Below are 23,210 nucleotides of genomic sequence, written 5' to 3' on the forward strand. Positions count from 1 at the left end.
ACAATATGATTACCTTCGTTATGGTTATGGTTATGGTAGTGTTTGTATGTATTCGCATGGCTCAACGTGATAATACAAGAAGCTATGGATGGTTGAAATGTGGTAGGTGGGTACATGTAGGTCTCGAAATGATTGGATTTTGTGTTCCCTAGCGGCTGGTTATGGTACTGCAGTGGCACTGCAGTGGTTTTGAGTCGTAGCATTTGAGGCTGTTCATAGGGAAATATCCTTTCCCTTACCAGACAGCTTCAATCGGGTTAACACTTTGCTGCTACATATGATTTATGATCCTAATACCCTGCCCACCATGATGAACATCCAGACATCATAAACAAAACAGCAAACAAACAAACAAACAAACAAACAAACAAACCTTACGTATCCCTGACATGCCGTAAGATAAGAAGCCGTCCTTAGTCCAGTGTTTCCCGTTGACGAAGAACAGTCCCGCCACCATGATGAAGACCCAGGCAACAAGGTTGATGCACAATAAACAAACAAACGAACAAACAAACAAACAGTTCGTACCCCTGACGTGCCGTAAGGAAAGAAGCCATCTTTAGTCCAGTGCTTGCCGTTGACGAAGAACAGTCCCGCCACCATGATGAAGACCCAGACGGCGAAGTTGATGACGTTGAGGATGTTGTTGAAGCCGATGCTGTTCTTGACGCCCAGTGCCAGGATGATGGTGATCAGGATGCCGATGAAGAAAGCCAGGATGTCTGGGTACGCTTTGCCTGTGGAACACAGTTAGCAGGTCAACCAATGACAGCTCTTGGTAATTAGCGTTTCGACCAATGAGAGAGAGGCTGCATGCCCGTCTAATATTTCTTTACTGTATTTACCTTTTATTTCTAGGTTTTGATGGAGATAGGCTGGGATTGAGAGATTGATATTGGTCTGCTTTAAGGAAATTGAATGACGAATGTAGTCAATTTTATTTCTAGCTATTTATGATCTACGAATTGTTTTCCATACTTATATTTCCTTCGCCTTTACTTATAAATGATAATACGTTTTACCTGAAGTATTGTCTTCAGAATGGAACAATATTGGAGGATTAAGTTTTAAATATATGTAACATATTTGTGTATGAAAAACCAATGTAGTTTTTTTACAATCAGGCAAACATCACCACAGTAATCACACGCTTTTAAAAGTAGGCAGATGATTGGTAGATTTTCGCTACTACAGTTGTCGCAGAAAAAGCGCAAGAGATCATCCGATTGGTTAAGAGCTAAGAATGGTATGGTCTACCCAATGAGAGTCGCAAACTAAGAAATCAGATGGTTTTTAGAATGAGGATTTGTTGAGAGAAGTCGGTAGTCTGGATGCTGGGTGATTCGTAGGCACCATAATTGAGGCGACAGGTGACAGATGCAAGCAATTTGTTAAAGTCACAAAGTCATAGACGCGACAGTTCTCTCATGGTCATTGCTGATAGCATTCCACCAAGATTTATTTGAAGGTCACACAGAGCATCAGATGGTAGCATTCTGCCAAGGTCGCAAACATTAACTTGGATCGATCCAATGTTGGAGGAGATTTGCCTATTTCCTTATCAATTATCTCAAATGTGCATGAAGGAAGTTTTGTCTGTTCTATGTTTTCCTGTATCGATTCTAAAGAATTGCTAGAGGTAATGGGCCATTAAATTATGTTAGAGAGCTAGCGAGGAACGATCCAAGTTCGTCTGTGACCATGGCAACCTGTTGTTTGCGCCATCTAGCGGTGACTTACGGACAATGCAAGGTTCCACGAAGTCATGAAGGCTGTAGTTCCACGTACAATTTCCTTTCTCTATTAAAATAATACATTTTCTCATACGTAAAATGAAATGCATATGTTAAAATAACATGCATACATGCAAAAAAAAGAAATGAAACTATAATAAATAAATAAGATACAACTTGTTTTGTCACAACAAAGGAAAGATTTGATATCATTCATAGACGTAACACGATTAAAAAGTATTTTCACCCGTACCGTCATGTTAGACCTACGACAATTAGACATATAATTGTAATAATACGAAACATTTAGATTAGATCTACAAAAATGCTTTTTACTTTATTCTATAAACTACTCATCTAGAAGTCAAGTCAGTTTTATGAATTTTTCCATGTATACAGTCTGTTATTGAACTGTTTTCATTCTTAATGACCTTGAACTGACCTATAGCAAATCCAATATGGCTGATCATGAACTTGCTGATGGCGTGGCCGGACAGCGTGTCGAACATGGAGCTGAGTGCGCTTGCGCCGGCCGCCGTGCCAATCAAATACTCCAGGATGAGGTTCCAGCCAATCACGAACGCGACGAACTCTCCCACCGTGACGTAACTGTAGGTGTAGGCGGAGCCTGTCGTCTTGGGAACCCTTACCCCGAACTCCGCGTAGCAAACGCCTGGGGAAGAAAAAACGACAGAACACATTTTTGTTAAGATCATCTCATGTTAAGGTTTGAGAGAAATGTGCACATGAGGCTGACGTACAGTGATACTTGTGTATTACTGTAGGGCCGGTGGTTCGGGAGTAGGTCAGCAGTGGTCGGGGCTCAGATTTGACTCAAATTTAACTCAAATTTGATTCGATTCCTATAGAAAGCAGGCATGGGATAAATCTGGTACGATTGCTCCCGACTTCGGTTGGTTAGTGGTCCGGGGAAGGTTCTCAATGTGTGACAGGGGGCTTTGCAACGTTTTACCACGACGGTAGCCGTCAAGCTCATCTAAAACTGAGTTTGCGACATGTGAACTACAGGTATGCCTCTCTAAAATCCGTCTCGTGGCGCGGATACACGATAAGCTTAACGTCTCTTACAGATAGCCATGGAAGTGGCTTAACCTAAATGGGAAGTACATGGTCTATTGACGCCCGTGACGTCATTTGGGCTGAGGGTTATTAACAGAAAATCGATAGTGTGCGAGTCCGGTCGATACCGAACACAGGCATCACTACCTCATTACGTGTTAGTTCCTAGTAGAGTCAGGGAAAACGAGGGAATGGGGAATTCTTCCTAGAGGGACAACAGGTCTAGAATGAATATTGGAGGAACTGTTTTAGTGCCTTTAATGGTTTGAAGTTTTAAGATGTCCTAGCATGAGACCTGGAATTTGGCAATTCAGAAGTACATCATTGGTACATTTTTATATCTGAGCCTCTCAGACAGTTTCTTCCTTCTGATATAACCACAGTTCAAAGAGTTTAGAAGAGTATTTTTGAATATCTCTATATTGTGTTTTTCAAATGAAAGAACAACAACAACAAGGCATGGCAAATTATAACGGGCACACTGTACAAAAAAAACGTAAAACCAGGGAACAGTAGTTTTAGACAGCTTTTAACGATAATCCCCGATGCCTATATTCACTGTGAATATATTAATCAAAAAGAAGAGTTTTTTGTTGCAGGTCTTTACCGTGACGCCATTGCCAGAATTCAGTTGGATTATCTTGCAGCAGAAATCAAGAGCTGGCCTGAGCTGGAACTTTTCAACGAGTGTATATTTGGTGTAAATATGAGGAGACCTCAAAATGTACAAGTACGGGTAAGTATTGAATAATACTGCTATCGTTACAGTCGACTATACGAAAACGTTGAATTTGGGACTCCTAAACACTTTAAAGCACAAATTAGATTACAAAGGCATAACTACGTCTATGACGATCGGAAAAAAACGTGAGCAATTCACTGATGCAATTGATCTCCACCGGTAATGGAACTGTCAGGATTCACCTAGCATATTTGTCACGGCCCACCCGATAGAAATCCCTGGTCATTACTTTCCAATTAATCTTTTACAAGGACAGGAAAAGTGACAAAGAACCTCCGGCCGCCTACACACCTATCTGCTCAAAAGGATGCTGCTAATACAACCCAGTGCGCATGCCCCTAACGCCTCGTGAAGATTGATTTGGACAGAAGATTTCTTTTAGATATTCTGTAATTTTCAATACCGTAACTTACACGTAGTCATTTTCCTGTTTAGTGCCACGTGTATCCATTCGTTTTTCTGTATAAAACTGGTTAATGGTATGCTGTCATATATTATTTTGCTAGTAGCTTACATTCAAACTGTGGAATATGAGTTGTGATAATACATTACAATTCTTCCCACTAACACGATAATCAAATAATGAGTGGCGTGTTTTTGTTTATTTCCTGCTATTATTGTTTTCTTTGTTTCAAATTTAGTTCATCTAGTAAGAATGGTAATTTATCTTTTAATTTTTAATTCAGCCTAAGATAAGCCACAAGGTTTCCAGCCCTCCCATGCATGTCTATTTATTTCTCAATTGTTCTATTTTGTTCTATTTTGTAAGTGCAAAAACAATAAAACAAACAAACAAACAAACAAAACAAAATGGCTCTGGTGTGTCCAACTACAGTCGGTAGCCATGTCCATCACCTCTACCAGATCAGGCATCTTTCTCTGTCATTCTATAGTGTCATCATATAACGCCTCACAACGTAAAGCTACGGTTCTGTACATTTACCAACTGTTAGTATCAAAATTTAAAATTTGTTAAAGGCCCATTATGTAACTTTTTACGCAAAATTTGAAATCTTCTAATTATACTAAATTTTGATGCTATTATATAGTATTGTTCTGAAATACTAAAGGGTTAAGTCAACTTATTATGTAAAGAAAAGACTGGAAAATATACTTTTTGTATTGTCAAAAAGTTACATAATGGGCCTTTAAGGCCGACTGCAAGAAGCGAAGAAGCGTGGCGACTTTTCAAACATGCTCAGAATGGACGAACTAAATCCCCATACAGGAACTAAGTAGTTTTGAATGTTGAAGTAACCAGTGTAACCACCCCCTCCCACCCACTATCGACATCATCAGCGCATAGACACATAATCCTTTTATGTAGATGCGACAGAGCTGGCACCGGCGCATGGGGCCTCGTTATCTCACATGACGTCAGGGCACCCAGTCGTGCAAACACCGGTTGTTTGAAAACATATCAGGGAAGGTTCCGTCACAGAGACAGGATGTACCGTGAACGAACGTTAACGAAGTCATCACTGACGATGTCAAGGGACAAGCCATGACGCCATGACGCAAAAACCTTTAAATGAAAGTTTCATAACCATACCTGGTCAGTTACTGTGACATTTCAAAAACGTGACAACTTTTCTAACGAATGTGGCAAAAATTAAACCTAACCCTATCGTACTTAATTTCAATTTTCAATCTATCATAATCATTCCGTTCTGGTACTTGAAAACAAAATGATATATGTACGTATATCATTTTACGTACGAATCAATGTTGTTGCCGGGATTCGATGTCACTGTTTAGGGTTACTGAACAAAAAGTGATCACTGGCATTTTTCCCAAAGCGTCGGAATTTCCATTTGTAAATGCATCGCTACGTTGAGCCGGTCCCAGCGTGCCCGTCTGCCGTGGTGTGATAAGACTTCCCCCCCACACACGCTGTCGTAACGACTTGAGGGATGACGGCGTTCCACAGATATCCCGCGTAATAACAAGGAACGCAATCAGACCTTGGGTAAATGCCACAGTGGAGAGTAGCCCTCATTGATCAGGTAACATTTGGGGAGGTTGCGACCTTTCCCCGAGCACCCCGCCCACACGGTGACTTTAAGACGCTTTGTTAAGAGGGTACCTTTAATCAGGCTCAACCTTGTGGGTGGGAGGTCGCCAAAATGTGGGTTTTGAGTAATTCACGTCAGAATCCATGGAGAAGGAGTCGAGTCGCACCGTTGTGCATGCCCCAATCAACCGTATTCATCTTGCTACCGACATTGGGTAGATTGGGCCATTACAAATAAATGGGTACGTAGCGACGTGGACTCTTCAGAGGGTGTACTAACGTCAAAGTTTGCAGAAGTTCACATAATCAAGACTGCAACGTGAAAGGTTGTTACTGTCTGAGTGGCTGTTGATATATAATGTAGTTAAACATATAGAACAACAAAATGATGACTTTCTTCGGCCCTCTTCAGGACAGCTGACATACTAACTACTTGAACACCAGTAGCGGGGCAAAGGTGCCTGGGAGTGTGTCGGACGGAGCGGATCAACTCTTCGGAATACTGTTAGCCTCTATAGCTACCAGACTCGGATGCGCCTGGAAAGAGTAGAAACTGGCCAATGGATATATAATATGCCAGGGGAGTTGGTCCGCTAAAGGATCATAGTACGGCCAGCTGTACGCCTTCAGCGGACCAACTCCCCTGGCATGTTATCTGTCTATTGGCCAATTTCTGCTTTTTCCAGCGGCTCCTGAAGCCTGGTAGAGGCTAACTGTGCTTATGTAACGACGCACAAGCGGGATCACGACTCCATATTGAGTACAAGCCATTAGCTAGAAGGTTAAGCACTTGTATGAGTTTTAGGACCACGGGCCCAGCTGGACTACCGCAGAGGCTAATCAGTAGCGCAGGAGAAGACTAACGGGACACAGTGGAGGTAATGGCTACATTAGGCAACTGATGGATCTAATCACGCCCAAGCTTATTCGTGGCGCTGGATTTAAAATTATGATAAATTGGTTTACTGATGGGTTGGCACATGGATACACCAAAGATCACTGTGGACAAATAATGCAAAAGTACAACTGGCCGTAATTTTAAGCAAGTGAAATGATCTCATTTTTACAATAATGCCTAACATTAAGTCATATCGCTGTAATAATTCTATCTATTGAACCTCTATCAACGATACAACACTTTCTACAGCAAATACAGCTATGGCAAATACATCATTATTATCATTCTGTTATTTTTCATAATGATATCATGCTTTTATTACCAAGATTGCTAGTTTTATTAACATCATCATCATCAACAATTAATTCTGGAAATAACTTAGAGCTCCAGCACTGGAATGTCCCAAACATCCCATGACGCTTTGCTGGTAGGCCTGCATCTGTTAGCAGGTACTGCGCCTGCGTGGAACCTATAATTTATTGCGCATGGCACGGCGACGGAAAGTCTCTTTTAAGGTCGTTTTCGCATATTGAAGGATGAAATCTCGTCTACAGTTTTCAAATGTTGTGTCGAAAAATATCTGCAATTCTGATGCCACGTTGAGCAAATATCAAACGAGAACCGTGAAAAATCCGGGTTTATTTCACGCAGGCGCAGTGCTTCTGCCTGTCATGGCGGTTAGATGATTTTTAAAAATGACATGTCTCCGACATCCCATGATGCTTTGTCGTTGACAGGCCTGACTGTCTGCAATGGCGGTTAGATGGATGTCCCGTCATGCCCGGCGGCCCCCCGCGGCAGGCCCTGATTTGATTGTGCGGCGCTGATGCGGCGGCATTACCCGTGATGAGGACGTGAGAATAGCCATCATCGCAGCCCGATCGATACAAAAGCACTGGAGAATTTCAACTCCCTCTAGTCGATAGTAAATATTTTCAATTTGTAGTCCTTTTCATGCACCCAAACCGCAGGGTAATATGAAATAACCATGCAGTGATTCAATAATATCCACAGCAATTTCTCAAGATCAGACCTGAGGTCTATTTTTCCGTAGAGAAATGCCCAGGATTAGATTGTGGTTGCCGGAATAAGGGTGATCTATCGTAGAGCGGGTTATACTGGCACAGCGGGGGAAAATGGCGACCTCTGTTTCATCCTTATAAACTTACCCCTGGGGCAGTGTCATAATTTATGTTCGCAGGTGACAGCAATAATGGATAGGCATGCATACAACTGACATTTTCATGTTGGTTTGCTTATGACCAAAAATGAACATATAGAGCATAAAAAAATATGCTCAACAAATTTGGCATCAATGTTATAGTTTATTTGGGAGGTAGGATTTGGATACGCGTTGACCTGTTCGTCATTGTAATGGTGTCCAATTAATTGTAGCAATATGCATACTATTGCAATATGGTATAGGGCTACATTTGCCATTTTTGTGTGCTGTTAAGGCCATGTTGATTTGATTATATGGATGACATCCGCGCGCGCATGAATTTTCGGCCGTTTCCAAAAAAAAAACGTTTTCAACCATACTGTAAATCGTGCAAAACAGTTGCTAAATGAGCAAAAATATACCATAAGTTGCAAGGAAAACATTTAGAAACGATACCAATGTCGTAGGATGCCAAAATCAAAGGAAAAAAAGACAAAAATGTAAAGAAATGAATTCGAAGAGTAGATTATTCGCCATAACATATTCTGTGCCATTTGTTCAACCTTCATGACCACGTAGATTTCATAGTGAAAGCAACTTGTTTTTTTTTGCAAAACTTTTTTTTATTCTCACGCGCGCATCAGTTTTGGGGTTCCCAGAGGATGTCATCCATATAATCAAATCAACATGGCCTAAATATAAACTATAGAATACATTTGAAACTAGATTAAGATCAGAATTTTGCCCCTGGCATAACACAGAAACATATCTTATGTAGCTCATGGAATGATGTCTAACCCTGCATGCTTTGTATGTCTTGCAATTTTGAATACGATGAAAAGGTCAAATGATATCCTTCGGAAATCCCTACCTGCTATAGGCTTACTATCGTATATTGGGTCAAATCTGCATAAAGGTGCCCTGTGACGTGTCTATGGGGCGTCCCTCTAGTAGAGTCGTTCTGTCTCCAGGATTAGTGACTTCTGAATGGGCTTTAGGAGAAGCTGCCTCAAAAGGAACAGGAATTAAAGTATCGGCGATGGAAAATTACAATCAGCCGCGGCCATCTTTGCAGGGAACGTTAGCTGGGATTTGCTTTTGATCTTTGATGAAAGGCATATATACGGAATTCTTTCGAACTGTGGTTGATAGAACAATAACATTTTTAAGTTCTTCTTACTATTTCATTTTTGAATTTACTACACAAGGACAATTTTTAATCACAAAAGAAGATATCAGGAATATGATACAAGGTTTCAAAATGCACTTATATCATACTACAGGATACACGAGGATAACAATATTCAAAAGAAGCCTGATTCGTGTCGCCAAACTTGATTTACCTTTCTATACATTTGCTCTCTTTGAGTTCCAAAAATACTTTTACATGCTCTAAAAAGCAGATTATTTTTTAGTATTCACTTGCAGTTGCTTGTAGTTCGATTTGCTAATTCCAATCACATAAAAATAGAAAATCCGAGCGCTGAGAAGAAGAATAAATTTACGTCTTTGCCAGTATAGTGAATTAATCATATTAACCACTTGCGCGATTTTAAATCAATTACACAAAGGCCTCGGGGTAAAAGATGTCAGCGTCACAATTTGGAAAGGTTGCCGCTATCTTCAGCTGTCAGACGGGTGATGTTAGATTGATTAATGTTGCTCTAAACCCTCCAGCCGTTTCTCGACGTGATTTTTGTGGGAATTGCTCCGTGTAGCGGCATCAATCAATAGGAGATATTGCTTGTAGAACCGCGCCGAAGATGGAGATTTCTCTCCTCAGGACTGCAGCCATGTCTGGAGGTGTAGTCCGCCGTCTGAAGTGTGATTTCTTCATTATCTTTAAGTAGATTGACGACGAGAACGCCCCAAACCGATTCAGACCTTTATTAAGATCATGCCGGGAGGCCCGCCGATTTTTAATACCTTCTGAAGGAAGGTAGATAAGGAACACTTTAAGACCGTATGTAGCATATTCATCAAATTTACAGTCACACATTTTACTTATCAGAATTTATCCACAAATAGTAGGTCCTGATAGAACTAGAACCTAGAATCTTTCACAGTAACAACATGCTAAAACACCATCACATTTGTAAATCATTGCCTTCTGATTGGTCACGTGATCCAATATTTCCTGACAAGTCAGAACATGAAAGTGCAATATTTTACAAATACAAAAACGAAAATTTTCCTATAAACAAGGGTGCTAAAATATATAACTGGAATCAAAATGGATAATAGTATAACACATATTGGCGGTTAACGGACTTCCAATCATCTTTGACACGTGACCTGTATCACGTGTCCTTACATTGTCATGTGTTTAAACTAGTTGGTCATTTATCCTGAAGAAGGATTCGGAGACACAATTTCGTGTTGGAATTAGAGTTACAATAAAACTGAGGTGAATCGTTTGAATCCCGGGTCTCATTTTACCTAGATTAGTTCGGGTGCATTCTCCCTCCGGAGAATAAATCAATGTTAAGCACTGGAGGCTCACCGATCGCGAGCTTTTCGATAAACACGATAAACCAACGTCAAACGGGCACGGAAATAGAATCTGGTCATTCCGGGTCTGAACGTTATTCCGAGTTATCCAACTCACATCGGTCTTATCGCTCTCCTTGGTAAATCGGCCCTGGGACTACCCTGATGGTCATTATGGTCCTGTTTCAGGCATTACCAGGGAACATTTGGGACAGACGAAGGGCTCTTCTGATCGCTTAGAAAGTCTCCAGTCGTTCACGTGCAATGATGAAGACATTTCTGGATTTGTATCGGGCATCAAAAGTCGTGTACCAAAGTAGTTTTTGAGCCTCAAAAATGATAAAAGCCCCCAAGAAAGTACATCATTTTGCTATATCATCTTGTTATTTCAATTCAAACCCAGTGATAGGGATGTCTTTTTGTTTCTGATGAGCTGTTTTGGATTTGTAATGTCCGTACTTGAAGTCAGCTCACGGGTTTCTATTGTCGTGACATGTGCATCTGACTTTGACCTTGCCCTTGGTTGTCCGTCGTTCTCAAAGATAACATGCAAATGTAGTCCGTCAATAAACCGTTACCACCAGACTTGCAAGCAAACGATAATTCTTACGGAATCAAATCACTTCAAGAGGATAACAGATAAGACAGATCCATAGTGATTCGTTCTGTGGCAAATCCTTCAATGATTCACAGGGGAACGTTTTGTTCTGCCTGGTTGCGTGCGAAAGGGCCATGAACAGCAGATTCAGGTTCAAGTGCGCACAAGCTGCCTTGTGCTTGGTCGCGTAGAAAACCTCATCAGCGTCAATTCAAGTACTGGGCGTTCTGGCGGACGGAAATTTATCGATCCACTGGAGAGAATGATGGGATTTTGGGGGAGAGGAATCAAGAAATTCATACCACGAGTTTGTGGATAGTTTGCGGGGAGCAACGACTATTAACTTTTACGATGTTTGAATAACATTGTTCATGAGACAACCTGGCTATATATGCTTTTCATTGACGTCATAATAATCATAATTTGAATACCGAGCGACCATGTTGGTGGATAAGTGGATTGCAGAAGCAGCGTGTTATCGTGTTTTACAGACATACACTGTAATCCAACCTGGCGCGTGTGACGTCATATGGAAAGCCTGTAGTGGTGTGTTTTGTGACTATGACGTAACTCAGCTCCCACCAAGTTGATGCCTTCAAGACGAATGCGAAGGCATGAAAGAAGAAATGTTCTGGGTAGTTGGTCTATTAAGCATTCCGGCTTTTGCTTTTGCATAGCTAGTGGCCGCCAGACAAGGAATGATTTTTTCGTAGAGTGTATGCACGTTCAAATGGAACGGACGCCATCTTGAATGTATCCAACATGGCGGCGTTTGTGATGTCGTAAGACGTGACGTCACTTTATGGACGCCATATTGAATCCATCCAACATGGCGGCGGTTGTGACGTCATAAGTCGAGACAAGTACTAGTACTGTAGACTCACCGGACAGAAGCGATGCCACCGCTGCGATGGCGAAGCTCATGACGACACCAGGTCCCGCCATGTTTCGCGCCACCAGCCCGGAGACCACGTACATTCCCGTCCCCACACAGCTCCCCACCCCCAGTGACGTCAGGTCACGTGTCGTCAGACACTTCTGGAACTTCGTCGTCATGGGGATGGCCTCGCTCTCGATCTGAGAGTCCAGAGGCTTGGTCCGGAACACGCGCGTGCGCAGTCCCTCCGCCATACGCTGTGGGTTAAAGTTCCTGATACCCATTTGGTTTCCTTTTATGTGTAAACCAACCACAGAAAAGCAACTCGACTGTCCTACAACGTGTGTGTAAGTTCTTCTACGCCCTGCTTCTCTCGCTGCTGGTTGGCCTGTGCTTGCCTTGTGGCCACCTGGGTCCTTTTACACGGGCCGGCTTGGCGACGATCTGCAAAACAAGCAAATATAAGTTACAACTTCATCCACACCATCCTAAACACACCAAAACAATCCATGGAAAGCGCTTAGTTCTATCCGAAGATAACGAAATTGGATTATAAGCTCTCATACATAAGAACAGTTGCCTGTAGGCAAGATGTATTGGCAAATAAATGTAAGCTAAAACTAAACAGCCAGATCCTAGCTACAACAAAACAATCTCTTGGGGGGTTTCCTTTTATTTGGCGAAAACCATAAGGGACTTAGAGTTGTCAAACCAAGAAACCAACTCCTCACTAATATGACTTGACGGTAACCTTTAAGCAACACTTATGCAAGCAGATGCCAATCACCATCAAACACGTCCATCCTAGATACATCAAAACATTCACTTTCGAGAGCTTCGTTATATTTGAAGAGGAGGAAAAGACACTTAAAGCTGTAAAACCGAAAAACCAATTTGTGTTGCGCCCGAGGCGGCGCCTACTCGGGTATTCCACCGGGGAACTTTTGACATTTCCAGCGGTAAAGCCTCCGCCTACACCGGCACCTGGTGTTCGTCAGATAAAACTGCTCAAAAAGTCGGAAACTTCCTCTTGAGTGGCATTATCTCTATAGTACGACACCACTGAAAATCGTGTGGATTTTTTCTGTACGAATATTCCTCTTTAACAATCATCATTTGATTTGATTCCATTTGATTTATTGAAATTGCAACACACGTGCAATACACGTGGAACTCCAACTAACATCCAACCAACCAACCAACCAACCAACCAACCAACCAACCAACCAACCAACCAACCAACCAACCAACCAACCAACCAACCAACCAACCAACCAACCAACCAACCAGTCATGTCTCTTTTCGACATAGAAACGAAGAATTATGAACCAGCATCCTTCGCACGTTTTGAAGCCCAAACGTATTCTTCAGATCCCAGATGGATTCTACTACCTGCTAGTCTCTAATATCTGCTCCATGTATGTTCATACAAGCATGGACAGGGGAGACGAGTCGTGACTAGAGTTTTGTTGCCGAGATTGTTTCTGAAATCACTGCAGATCGATTTTTCATATATGTGAGCTGAGAACATGGCTCCAGCTCAGCGCATGACCTGTTCGGTTTAAACCTTTTTTTTTCACAGAACACAAACTCAATGTCTTCCAAAATAAATGTATATTAGAATCTTCTGGCCATACACAATCTCCAATAAAAATCTTCATCTGAAAATAGGACTCATGACAATACACCAAATGCTGATAAACAGATGATGGAGATGGTTAGGTCATATATGCCGCATGCCATCAGAAAGTATCACCAGAACAGCTCTAAGATGGACGCCTCAGGGCAGGAGACTGAGAGGAAGACCGAAGGAATCATCATGGCGAAGAACCATCGATAAAGAAGTGCGGAGCCATGGTTTCACTCTTGACGAGGCACCAAAGATGACAGCGGATCGAGCCAGATGGAAGAGCTACCTTAAGAGCCATGCTGGTTCTTAGAGAAACCTTAAAAGTTTACTGAGACCTTTGATCTAACGTCCTGTCAGTGTCTCCAATGTGCATAGCATTCAGGGATCAACTATACGGACACACAGGCAAACATACAAACAGACAGACCGGCAACAAAACTTCCGTACATGGCACGGACGTAACAATGTCAGCCATACACGAAGGTAACGACACAGAAAAACACAACACAACATATACTAAATGTGAACTTACAGTTCAACATAACACAGCACAACAAATTACAACGAAGTGCTCGTATTACATAACGCATTACAACATAACACAGTAAAGTAGAGCAAAGCGTGTTTCAGTACAACACATCTCCGCACTATCTACTTGTCCACTTTGGATGAGTACAACTGCATTTCAGATAATGAGATATTGGCTGACTCGAGCCGTGTTACGTATGTGGAATTTCTAACTGAGAGCACCCTCTATGAAAGCGTTGCAGATAAAGTCAAGATACAGACAGACGGCTTGAGCAGGATGAACAGTGGTGTGCATCACATTTGACAGTATAGGGACAATAGATTTACGTGGATTTGCATCGAACATTGATCAGTTAAGGCGGGTATACGCCATGACCTAAATGTTGAGATTTTGTACATTTTAACACAACTGATTCTCAAAGTCATGGATTGTGGTAACAATGGCAAACAGTAAGAGTCAAACAGAAAACGTTTCGCTACTTTTGTCACAAGATAAGCCAAGCTTCAATTGCTAAAAATATATATGCTGCATTTTTCTGTAGCCATAGAGTAATGTAGTTCCTATCTCATAAGCTATAGCTGCACATTTTTACCCTATTTATGCAATTTTTGCATTCAAATTCATATAATTAGGTCATGTATTACGAAACGTTGAAGCAGTGAGATGTTAGGAATTTTGAGATTTGTTGGATCCGTATTTCCTAATAATTATAAAAATTTTACATTTAGATTTAATCATTTAATCATGTATCACAAATACACGAAACAGTGAAATTTTACAAAAATAATTTGAGATTTCAGTTTCAGGCGTTTCTTGCTTTGCTAACTATATACTAATTATGGTAATTTCATGTTAAAATTTCAATAATTAGAGTCTTTATTACGAAGAAATGAAGCACTTCAATTTCAGAGAAAAAATAGCAAAAGTTGAGATTTCCGTTAACGTTTCAGATATTTAACGCGTTGTGAACTGGATACATGAATACCGGTACATAACCTGGCATTAATTATGCAAACCCTCTGCACAAATTGGCTTTTGTTGGTCCGTTATTCAGAGGGTCGGCTCGGGAGCAGTGCATACTTCATTCCCTTCATTATGCCATAGAAATCCCCCGCAATATCTCTCTTTTGTTACATGTATCTTCACCTACACATGCTCGCCTACGCCTAGAGGCGTTAGTCATGGAAATACTCATCCACAAAGTGCAAAATTCCTAGCAGGAAATCTTAAACGTCTGTTGCTTGTATTTATCCAAATTTCATTTCGTCATTTTTTTAAATAGACAACATGATTATCTATATTTAGATGCAAAATTGTCATAAATAGGGTAAAAATATCCCAAACATAAAGGCTATGAGATAAGAACAATGTGTATTCATGCCTACAGTAATATACAAATGATAAATATATCTATTTAATATGTTTAATATATACGGACAATTTCTATTTAATATATTTAATATATATTTAATATATTTATTTTTAAGCATACAATGACATATGTATAATGTGTCTGAAGTAAAGTATAAATAGATGAATAAACCAATATCTCGGAGTTAAGAACAAAGTCATGCTGAACAAGATTTTGGAAATGAACGTTTATTTCATTTATCGCCCTCCAACACGCTGCCATGAATAGCATGCAGAATGTGACAAATTGCTACTGTTACCGGTATCGTTCCTGCCCCAATTAATTTTCAAACGTAACGTTATGAACAGGCATTTTTAATTTATCACCAACATGGCGAGAACAATCTTCAGTCTTCACTTATGCAGCGTTAATAGCCTGAAATGTATATGAACTACGTTACGTACTACAATTGTGGACTTTGAAATGATATTGCGGTATATATAATACATGTATTACAACCAAGGCCAACACACTTTGGTACAGTTGGTTATTTTAACAAGATTTCGCCTACGAATTTGAGAATCAGCCGCACCCATTTTGTAACCTTAAGCGGTTTGTGTGCACTTCTTCTACTCTAAAGACATACATATTTGAAATGATAGAACGAAATATGGGAAAATACCTCTTTTGAGAGAGCTGTCTCCTCGCTCCTTCCCAGGGTAGTGTGCTACTGCGCTGTTTGCTCCTTCCCAGGGTGTTACTACTAGGGCCAGATGGCTGCTATCTGCTCGTTCCCGGCCTCATCTTTGCGAAATGTCGTCTGCAGGGTTCGATTCGTCAGATTCGTTTTCTGGGGCGTCGTGGCGAGTCGCTTGGGCGGTTTACTGTCTGCCGTAGTGCCGTCTTGTCAGAGATACTGCTCCTCTCCCGACTCCCAACGCCGTACAACCACCAGGCTTCCCTCCTCACGCCCTGCGCAAGGGATGCTGGGAACGGACAACACCAAGGTTAAGATTATTATGGGCAAGGTGTCCAAAGGGACTGATCGTTTTACGTCGAGGGGGGTGCCTGTTACGGGATTGTTCATTGATATATCTACGGGGGCTGCGAATGTCGGCTACAGCGCTACGTGGAAAGGATGCATTGTTAAGGCACAGGGTTTTATCATAATTCTATACGCCAGCTAAAAGAACGTATGAAAGCGTAAAATGTACATGACATATAATAACGCCACATGCACACTATGGTCATGGAAAAACCGTTATTCATGAATCCATAGATGTCAGCATATTGAATATTCTTAGAACGAAAATTTTGATATAATGATAAATACATGTACAATGATAACGACAACTTTGAATGTTTTAGACAAAAAATAATTCAAGGAAGGGAATTTCTATCTAGCAGGAACATTTTGATTCGCTTTCTAATGACGAGAATTTAGTAGCCATATTGCTAAGCAGAAATTGAATACTGCATAATGATATCTAAATGAAAGGCATGTGATTCGTAGGCGTGGTCCGCACGGGTTGAAGTGCGGATGCCTCTAGTGCGTATGAGTCATGATTTCAGGAAAAAAATAGTCAATCCTTTAGTACGAAATAGAAGCTGGTTTAGATTTAGTCGTGACTGTACAAAATGTGCACAAATCACAGGGTTTAGCCAGACTAATATAGGTTTAAGTAGAGGTTTCCCATAGATATTTGCTCTTGGCGTCGAACAGGGCTCTATATGCATGAGTGACCTGGTCTGCTCGCTGGATACTATGGATTTAGATGCTCTCCTGTTAGACTCAGCGAAAGTATGAACTCTGTCATTTCTTTTTACGATACAATTTATGTCTTGCTTATTGTTCTGTGGTGTTTTAATGTGTCGGCCATGACACCAGTATTAAATAATTGCCTGGGTCCAACGTGTATTGTTTTGTCACAATCCAAGTAAACCAGATAGGAAAATTATGTAAATGAATTTTAGAACGTGGACATTTTCTTCACACATTCCCTTCAATTTCTCTGATCTCCAAATCACCAGAGGGCTCATCATACAACATTCTGAAGGTACTCTCCAAGCAGAAGTTTATGGGTTTTGGCTTATTTTGGCTTGTTTTTAGGCTTTTTATCCGGGTTTCTTTTTTTTTAACGCCAACAAAAGATTCCAGTGCAGAAAAGAAACCCCGACAAAAAAAATCCTAAAAACACGCCAAAATAATCCAAAACCCAAACCTCTGCTTGGAGACGCCAAAACGCAGTTACTCATACTCTGCTTGGAGAATATAGGGAACGGTTATCATGGCTAAACGAGGTGTCACACCCCGGCAGATATCCAGTCACGGTCGCCACAAAGTCACCTGAAAGACGCGCACGGGACTGCTCAGTAATAACATTTATGCTAATCACCAAGCAGATCTTTCGCTGGCTGCAAGGCGGTATCAAATAGCCATGATAGTATCAATGATATATAACGGAAGTTTATTTGCAAATTCATGCCCTACAGGAAATTGCAATTGCAGCATACAATGTGTACATCATACACATAGTATTGTCATTTCTTTTTGCAATACAATATAAATTCTGGTTCTGTTCGTTTCAATTAGGTTCTATTAACGTCTATTTGGTTTGTTAAGACGTATATACGACTTGGTGTGGTATCTCTGTGACTTGCACGTAGCCTTTGAGGCAAAAAATCACTGCAAATGTCATTCATTAATTAATAAGCAACATAAACGCCTAGATTTAAGCTTAACTGCCACAAAATTATCAACGACATTAATTATGATTTATAATTCAGTACTCCTGACTTTCCAGTCAGCCCATGTTGTATAATATGGTATAAAGAACTCGTCGTCTGAGTTCATCAAAAAGCCATTTTCTATTCTTGTCGTCCCACTAAACCGCAGGGGGATTAGATAAGAGTATGGGACGGTTTCATTAACATGTAAATATGCCGTGCGGGGAGGGCGACACAAAGTCAAGAGTGGCACAGCAGGACCGACGGCGTGCATGAGCGGAGACTCATGTAACCATAATCTAGTTTTCACTTCGAGCTGGGAATTGCTTTAGGAGCTCAACAGTCAGAATAACACGAATGAAGGAAAAGGGGAATAAAGAATTGGATAAAGTTATAACTGGCTTTTTGACATTTGGAGTTGATCTTACCTTCCACATTTCGAGAGGCAATTCATTTTTCAGGATTCTAATTCCTTTTCTAAGTATACTATAGTATTATGGACACTGCTGTATATGATTGAAATGTCTGTATACTTGTCGGAAGGTCCTCTAGCTAACGTTGTAACATCGGTGGACATTACTCAATAGAAACATGGACCTAAATCATGTTTAAAGGTGCGCCATGTTGACGAAATCACGTTTACGCTACTTGATACAGCCACAATACAGTTTCATCGGGTAGTCATTGGGGGGTAATTTCTGTCAGGCTGATGTGATGTATTGTCGCTTTGGGGCACAGATGGCACCGAGCCGACCTTAACTCTGTACACATCTGTCATGGCAAATAAGCCGGCAGATAGGGCTGTGTCCGGAGTCAAGTCCAGAGGTTTAGGTTCAGTTCCGGAATCGTAAGTCCAGACCTAAACCCATGGCATATACAAAATTGCATGTTGGCAACCATGCAATGTTGTCTGGAGTTTTGCCCGACGTTTAAATATCGACATTGTAGAATAGTAAGGAAAATTTAACAGTACGCAAGCTTAAATAACACTACGAATATTCACACCACGAACATGCCACCAATTTGCCGTAATAATGAAACTGTTTGAACTGTAATTGCTACACTTAAAGATTGAGCACCCATGATATATTTCTAGCTCAACCTGCCAAGAGACTTACAGAAAATTTGATCCTCTAGCCCCTAGCTAACAAAATCGCCATTAAAACGCATAATTGGTGTGTGCGGTGTGTTCGTTGAAGGAAAACTAATTCTGAACAGCGACTGATAAAAATAGCCACAATCGTGATCGAAAAAGACACGAAATAATCTCCCAGAATATCCACAGAAATTATTCGTTGAAGGAAGACTGGTTCTGTACCGGGAATGATAAAGATAGTCACAATCGTGATCTAAAGAGACACGAGGTAATGTCCCAGAATACCTGCCAAAATTAAAGACAAATAGAAAATAATGAGGAACCTATTCTTGTCATCGGCATTATTAGATACATGTGTTGTGGCTTCTAACAGAGAGGTGGGGAGGGGGGCATATTAATGATGAATTAGTCACATTTCTGTCTGGGGTCAACATAAACATTAGCGGCTTCTTTGTCTGCTGCAATTGTCCCTAGAGGGCGGCGCTTTTGCAACTACAATCTGGTCTGGCGAAATAAGGTGGCATGACCTCTATTCTCACTACAAATGGTGGTGCCAACGGTTCTGTAAAAGCACTGTAGTAGCAACCATTCATTAAAAAACTGAAACGTAATTCTTAATTTGGGAAAAGTTCAAAGAATGGAATCATGGCTTTTAGAAAATGGTAATTATATACGTTTCTCTTATAATTGTTACTATGACACCAAATTAATTGATGAAATAAAACTTGCCTTCAATTAAGGTGCGTCAAAGAAACAACTTAAAAATCAATTATGAAATATTTTGACGGATGATATGTATTACACGTACATTTGGCATATTTTGCATTCGTAGTAAATGGTTTGTTTGCGTCAGCGAAAGCACTCAAGTCCTCCGAGTTCCATAACCATACGTATGTTAGCATTCCCTGTATTTCCGTCCATGCGTTTTTCTAAGTGCATGTAATATGTACCAGCTGTACAAAAACATACCGCTGAAACATTGCTGAAACAATACGGCAAAGGCGACTAGGTTTTGTAGGCCACTGTTGGAGGAAAAAGAATGAGGTAGTACACAAGTTCTTACTGTGGAACCAGAATCATGGAAAGAGAAGTCGTGGAAGACCACATTTAACTTACATAAAGCAACTAGAGGCTGACAGTGGAATGACTCTAAGTCAACTGCCTGCTGCGATGGGAGATAGAGAGAAATGGAAACAGACAATCGTGGGGAGACTTCGAGCGATCAGGACGCAATGAGTGAGTGAAGACGTACCAAATACATAATAACCTAGCGGTCATTAAAATATACGTGCGTCACTCCACCATATGGTGGCTCCCTGGTGGTTTGGTAATTGAAAATTGGGCATATTTGTAATTACCGTTAAGCTGTGTGTATCCTTTGTGCGCCCAGGGTTTTTATTTCCCGTTTATCATATGGAAAGAGAAAGCCTGGATTGTATTTTGATGCAGATTATTGGGGCAAAGTGAGGCCACCGACACGCCGTGGAATATGTATATTGTTCACTAGCCTTCTGTCAAGCTTGTCAAGCGCCATTTTGTGTGATGCATTGCCAGTTCTTCATAGCAACAGTCATAGAATATCAATTTGAACACTAATTGAAATATTAACCAAGTTTAAAAGTTTTCCTTTCATCTACTAAGAAATACAAAAATTTACATATTGTTCACTAGACTTCTGTCAAGCTTGTGGTACGCCATTTTGGGTGAAAAGCAGATACATGTACATATGCATTGCCAGTTCTTCATAGCAACAGTGCATAGCATAGCATATCAATGTGAACACCAATTGAAAGATTAACCAAGATTAAAAGTTAATTAACGAAACATTCTTCTTTCATTTACTGAGCAATACAAAAACGAACAACTGGACCAAAAATGATAGTCTTGTTAAGAGAACGTTTGATAACTAGATTCAAATTGTGGGACATAAAATGGACAACCTGGTACTTAGAACAGCAAAAAGATCATTTTGAAGCCACAGAAAGCGTGCAATAGACTGGCTTTTAAACCTGACTGCCCCTTCAGCACCAAGGACAGGGCCAGGTGCAAAATGTTGCACGTAGTCGCCTGAGTCTACGTAAAACTGCTTTAACATAAATAAATAAATAAATAAATAAATAAATAAATAACATCGCTGTAAAGGTTTTCCATCCCTTCGCGACACGACTGTTGAAGGTGACATTTTTAACCTTCATTGTTGAAAGTCGATATGTTTAACCTTGATACCAAACTCGCCAAGGTCGCCGTAAATACGATTTGTGGTGTTGACGAAGACGGACCTTGCGTGGATCAGGTTAAGAAGCTGGTTCCCTCCGCCCACACTCCAAATCTGCAGAGCTCGTGACAGGAGAAGTAATAGGATTAAAGGCACAACTTCCGCTTCCTCTTGTGTGCGAACAGGTTTAGCGATAGGAAATGGGTTATTACCGGAACATACCAAACTGAACGCGAGGGGTGTTGTGTCAGACGGATTTTTTCTCCCTTTGTGTTACAGCCGTGAAAACATTTCTGCCACTCGATTCTGCGTGTAATCTTCAGTGCGAATTTTTTTCACTATGGTGGTCTTGGCTTACGTGCATACTTTCAAATTGTGTCCTACACCCCACTCCAAAGTTGAAATGGACCAACCCTGAGTGACTGTGGCGTCGCAAACCGTGCAACAATTTACAGCTGGTCCTGTCCTTGGTGCTGAACGAACAGTTCGGTACGAGAGTCGGTCTATTGCACGCTTGATGTGGCTCCGGGGTGACCTTCTTGTTGTTATAAGAGGGCATAGCCTGGTTACCCGTCTGAAATTCCACGATTTCTCTCTAAAAATCACCACAATCAGGCCATCAAACGGCTCAAGTTCACTACCTTATTAACAATAAACAACCAAAAAACCATGCAAAATATTTTCTGACAAAACGCATGTTTTTAAACATTGCATTTGCTTCTTTAAAATTATCGTTATTGTATTTGCTTTTCCATCTGCTCTTTGTGTTTAATAAACGAGTTATAATCAATTAGTGTTGTTTTCATCTCATCCGGGGACCGAAAAACCTAGCTCCTAGTTGGACAGGTAGGTCAGAGGTCATCCCGGCGGATTAATATATTTTCCGGGCGGATCCATCACACCGTCATCCCAGGCGCATTACAACCCTCTCGCGAGCCGGGGCAAAAAGGGGATCGATTTTTGACGAGCCTCCAAATAAGAACGGCCCCCTGATGACGTCACGTGATGCTTTATCTATTGCCCTCTCGCTGCGGGCCGTTTTGACAAATTTAGGGGACCGTTCGCTAACGCTAGGGGGTGGGTGGGTAGGCAATGGGCTGCCTTGTGAGACTACTATTGTATTAGAACCGTGCCTATATCGTTCTATGACTGACTGGGATAGGGTTAGGTTCAGGCGCAGTTTGAATTCTGAATAATCTCTACCTAATTTAAGTATCTACATTTTTGTAAGAACATAGATTTGCCCCATGCATGGTTCTGGATACAAGTGGACTATCCTGTAAGATTTCAATTCTTTGAACGACGAGAATTCTTATTATTTCCGTTCCCATGCTGTTAAATATATATCAAATATCCTCCTGCTACGATACTAAAAATGGTGACAATTTTGGCCCATTGGATAAGATAATAAAAGACGCTATTCTGATGATAAATCTTGCCTGTTATAATAGCGCGGCTCTTACAAAACCTATTACCTTGCAAAGAGTGCATGCTATCAGAAAATTCCCACGTCTGTTTGCCATTTCTGTAATATTCATGACCTTAGGAGGCACAGCACTTTAATATCGTAACCGGCTTGTCCAAACAACACTTATTGGCGCATTTTCCCCTCCATATTACGGCTATCAACACGGCACGAAAAACCATATTTAAGCATGCTTAAATCGTGCTTAAAGGCGGCGTAATTTCCATCTTTACGCACCTTTCCGGCACCTTTCCGTGTACGTAAACATTGTCTTTACGTGCCCTTTCCGTAGTACTTAAAGATACGTATTTGCACTACTTTAGCGGTGCCTTTACGCACCTTTTATGTCCGTAAAGGCTTTGTAAATTATTCCTTTAAGTATCGTTTACGGACCTTTTTTGGTCGGAAAGCATGCGTTTACTTAAAATTTAAGAGGTCTTTCAGCTGCCTTTAAGTCCCTCGTAAACATTGTCTTTACGTGCCCTTTCCGTAGTACTGGAAAGATACGTATTTGCACTACTTTAGCGGTGCCTTTACGCACCTTTCATGTCCGTAAAGGCTTTGTAAACTATTCCTTTAAGTATTGTTTACGGACCTTTTTTG

At 40.9% G+C, this 23,210-nt stretch overlaps 1 protein-coding gene across 1 annotated transcript in view; it reads right to left on the reverse strand.

Moving 5' to 3' along the window:
* LOC109484167 (probable cationic amino acid transporter) overlaps nt 1–23,210 on the reverse strand; it is a 35,018-nt gene that overhangs the window by 6,650 nt on the left and 5,158 nt on the right. Inside the window, exons 2-5 of the mRNA XM_019787396.1 lie at nt 15,787–16,090; nt 11,602–12,038; nt 2,176–2,406; nt 529–737 (exon numbers count right to left, since the gene is read on the reverse strand). Of these exons, the coding sequence (XP_019642955.1) occupies nt 529–737; nt 2,176–2,406; nt 11,602–11,878 (717 nt within the window). The 5' untranslated portion in view covers nt 11,879–12,038; nt 15,787–16,090. The remainder of the gene's footprint in view (nt 1–528; nt 738–2,175; nt 2,407–11,601; nt 12,039–15,786; nt 16,091–23,210) is intronic.

The sequence above is a fragment of the Branchiostoma belcheri genome, unplaced genomic scaffold, assembly GCF_001625305.1.
Source record: "Branchiostoma belcheri isolate BF01 breed outbred unplaced genomic scaffold, Haploidv18h27 scaffold69, whole genome shotgun sequence".
Lineage (NCBI taxonomy): Eukaryota > Metazoa > Chordata > Leptocardii > Amphioxiformes > Branchiostomatidae > Branchiostoma > Branchiostoma belcheri.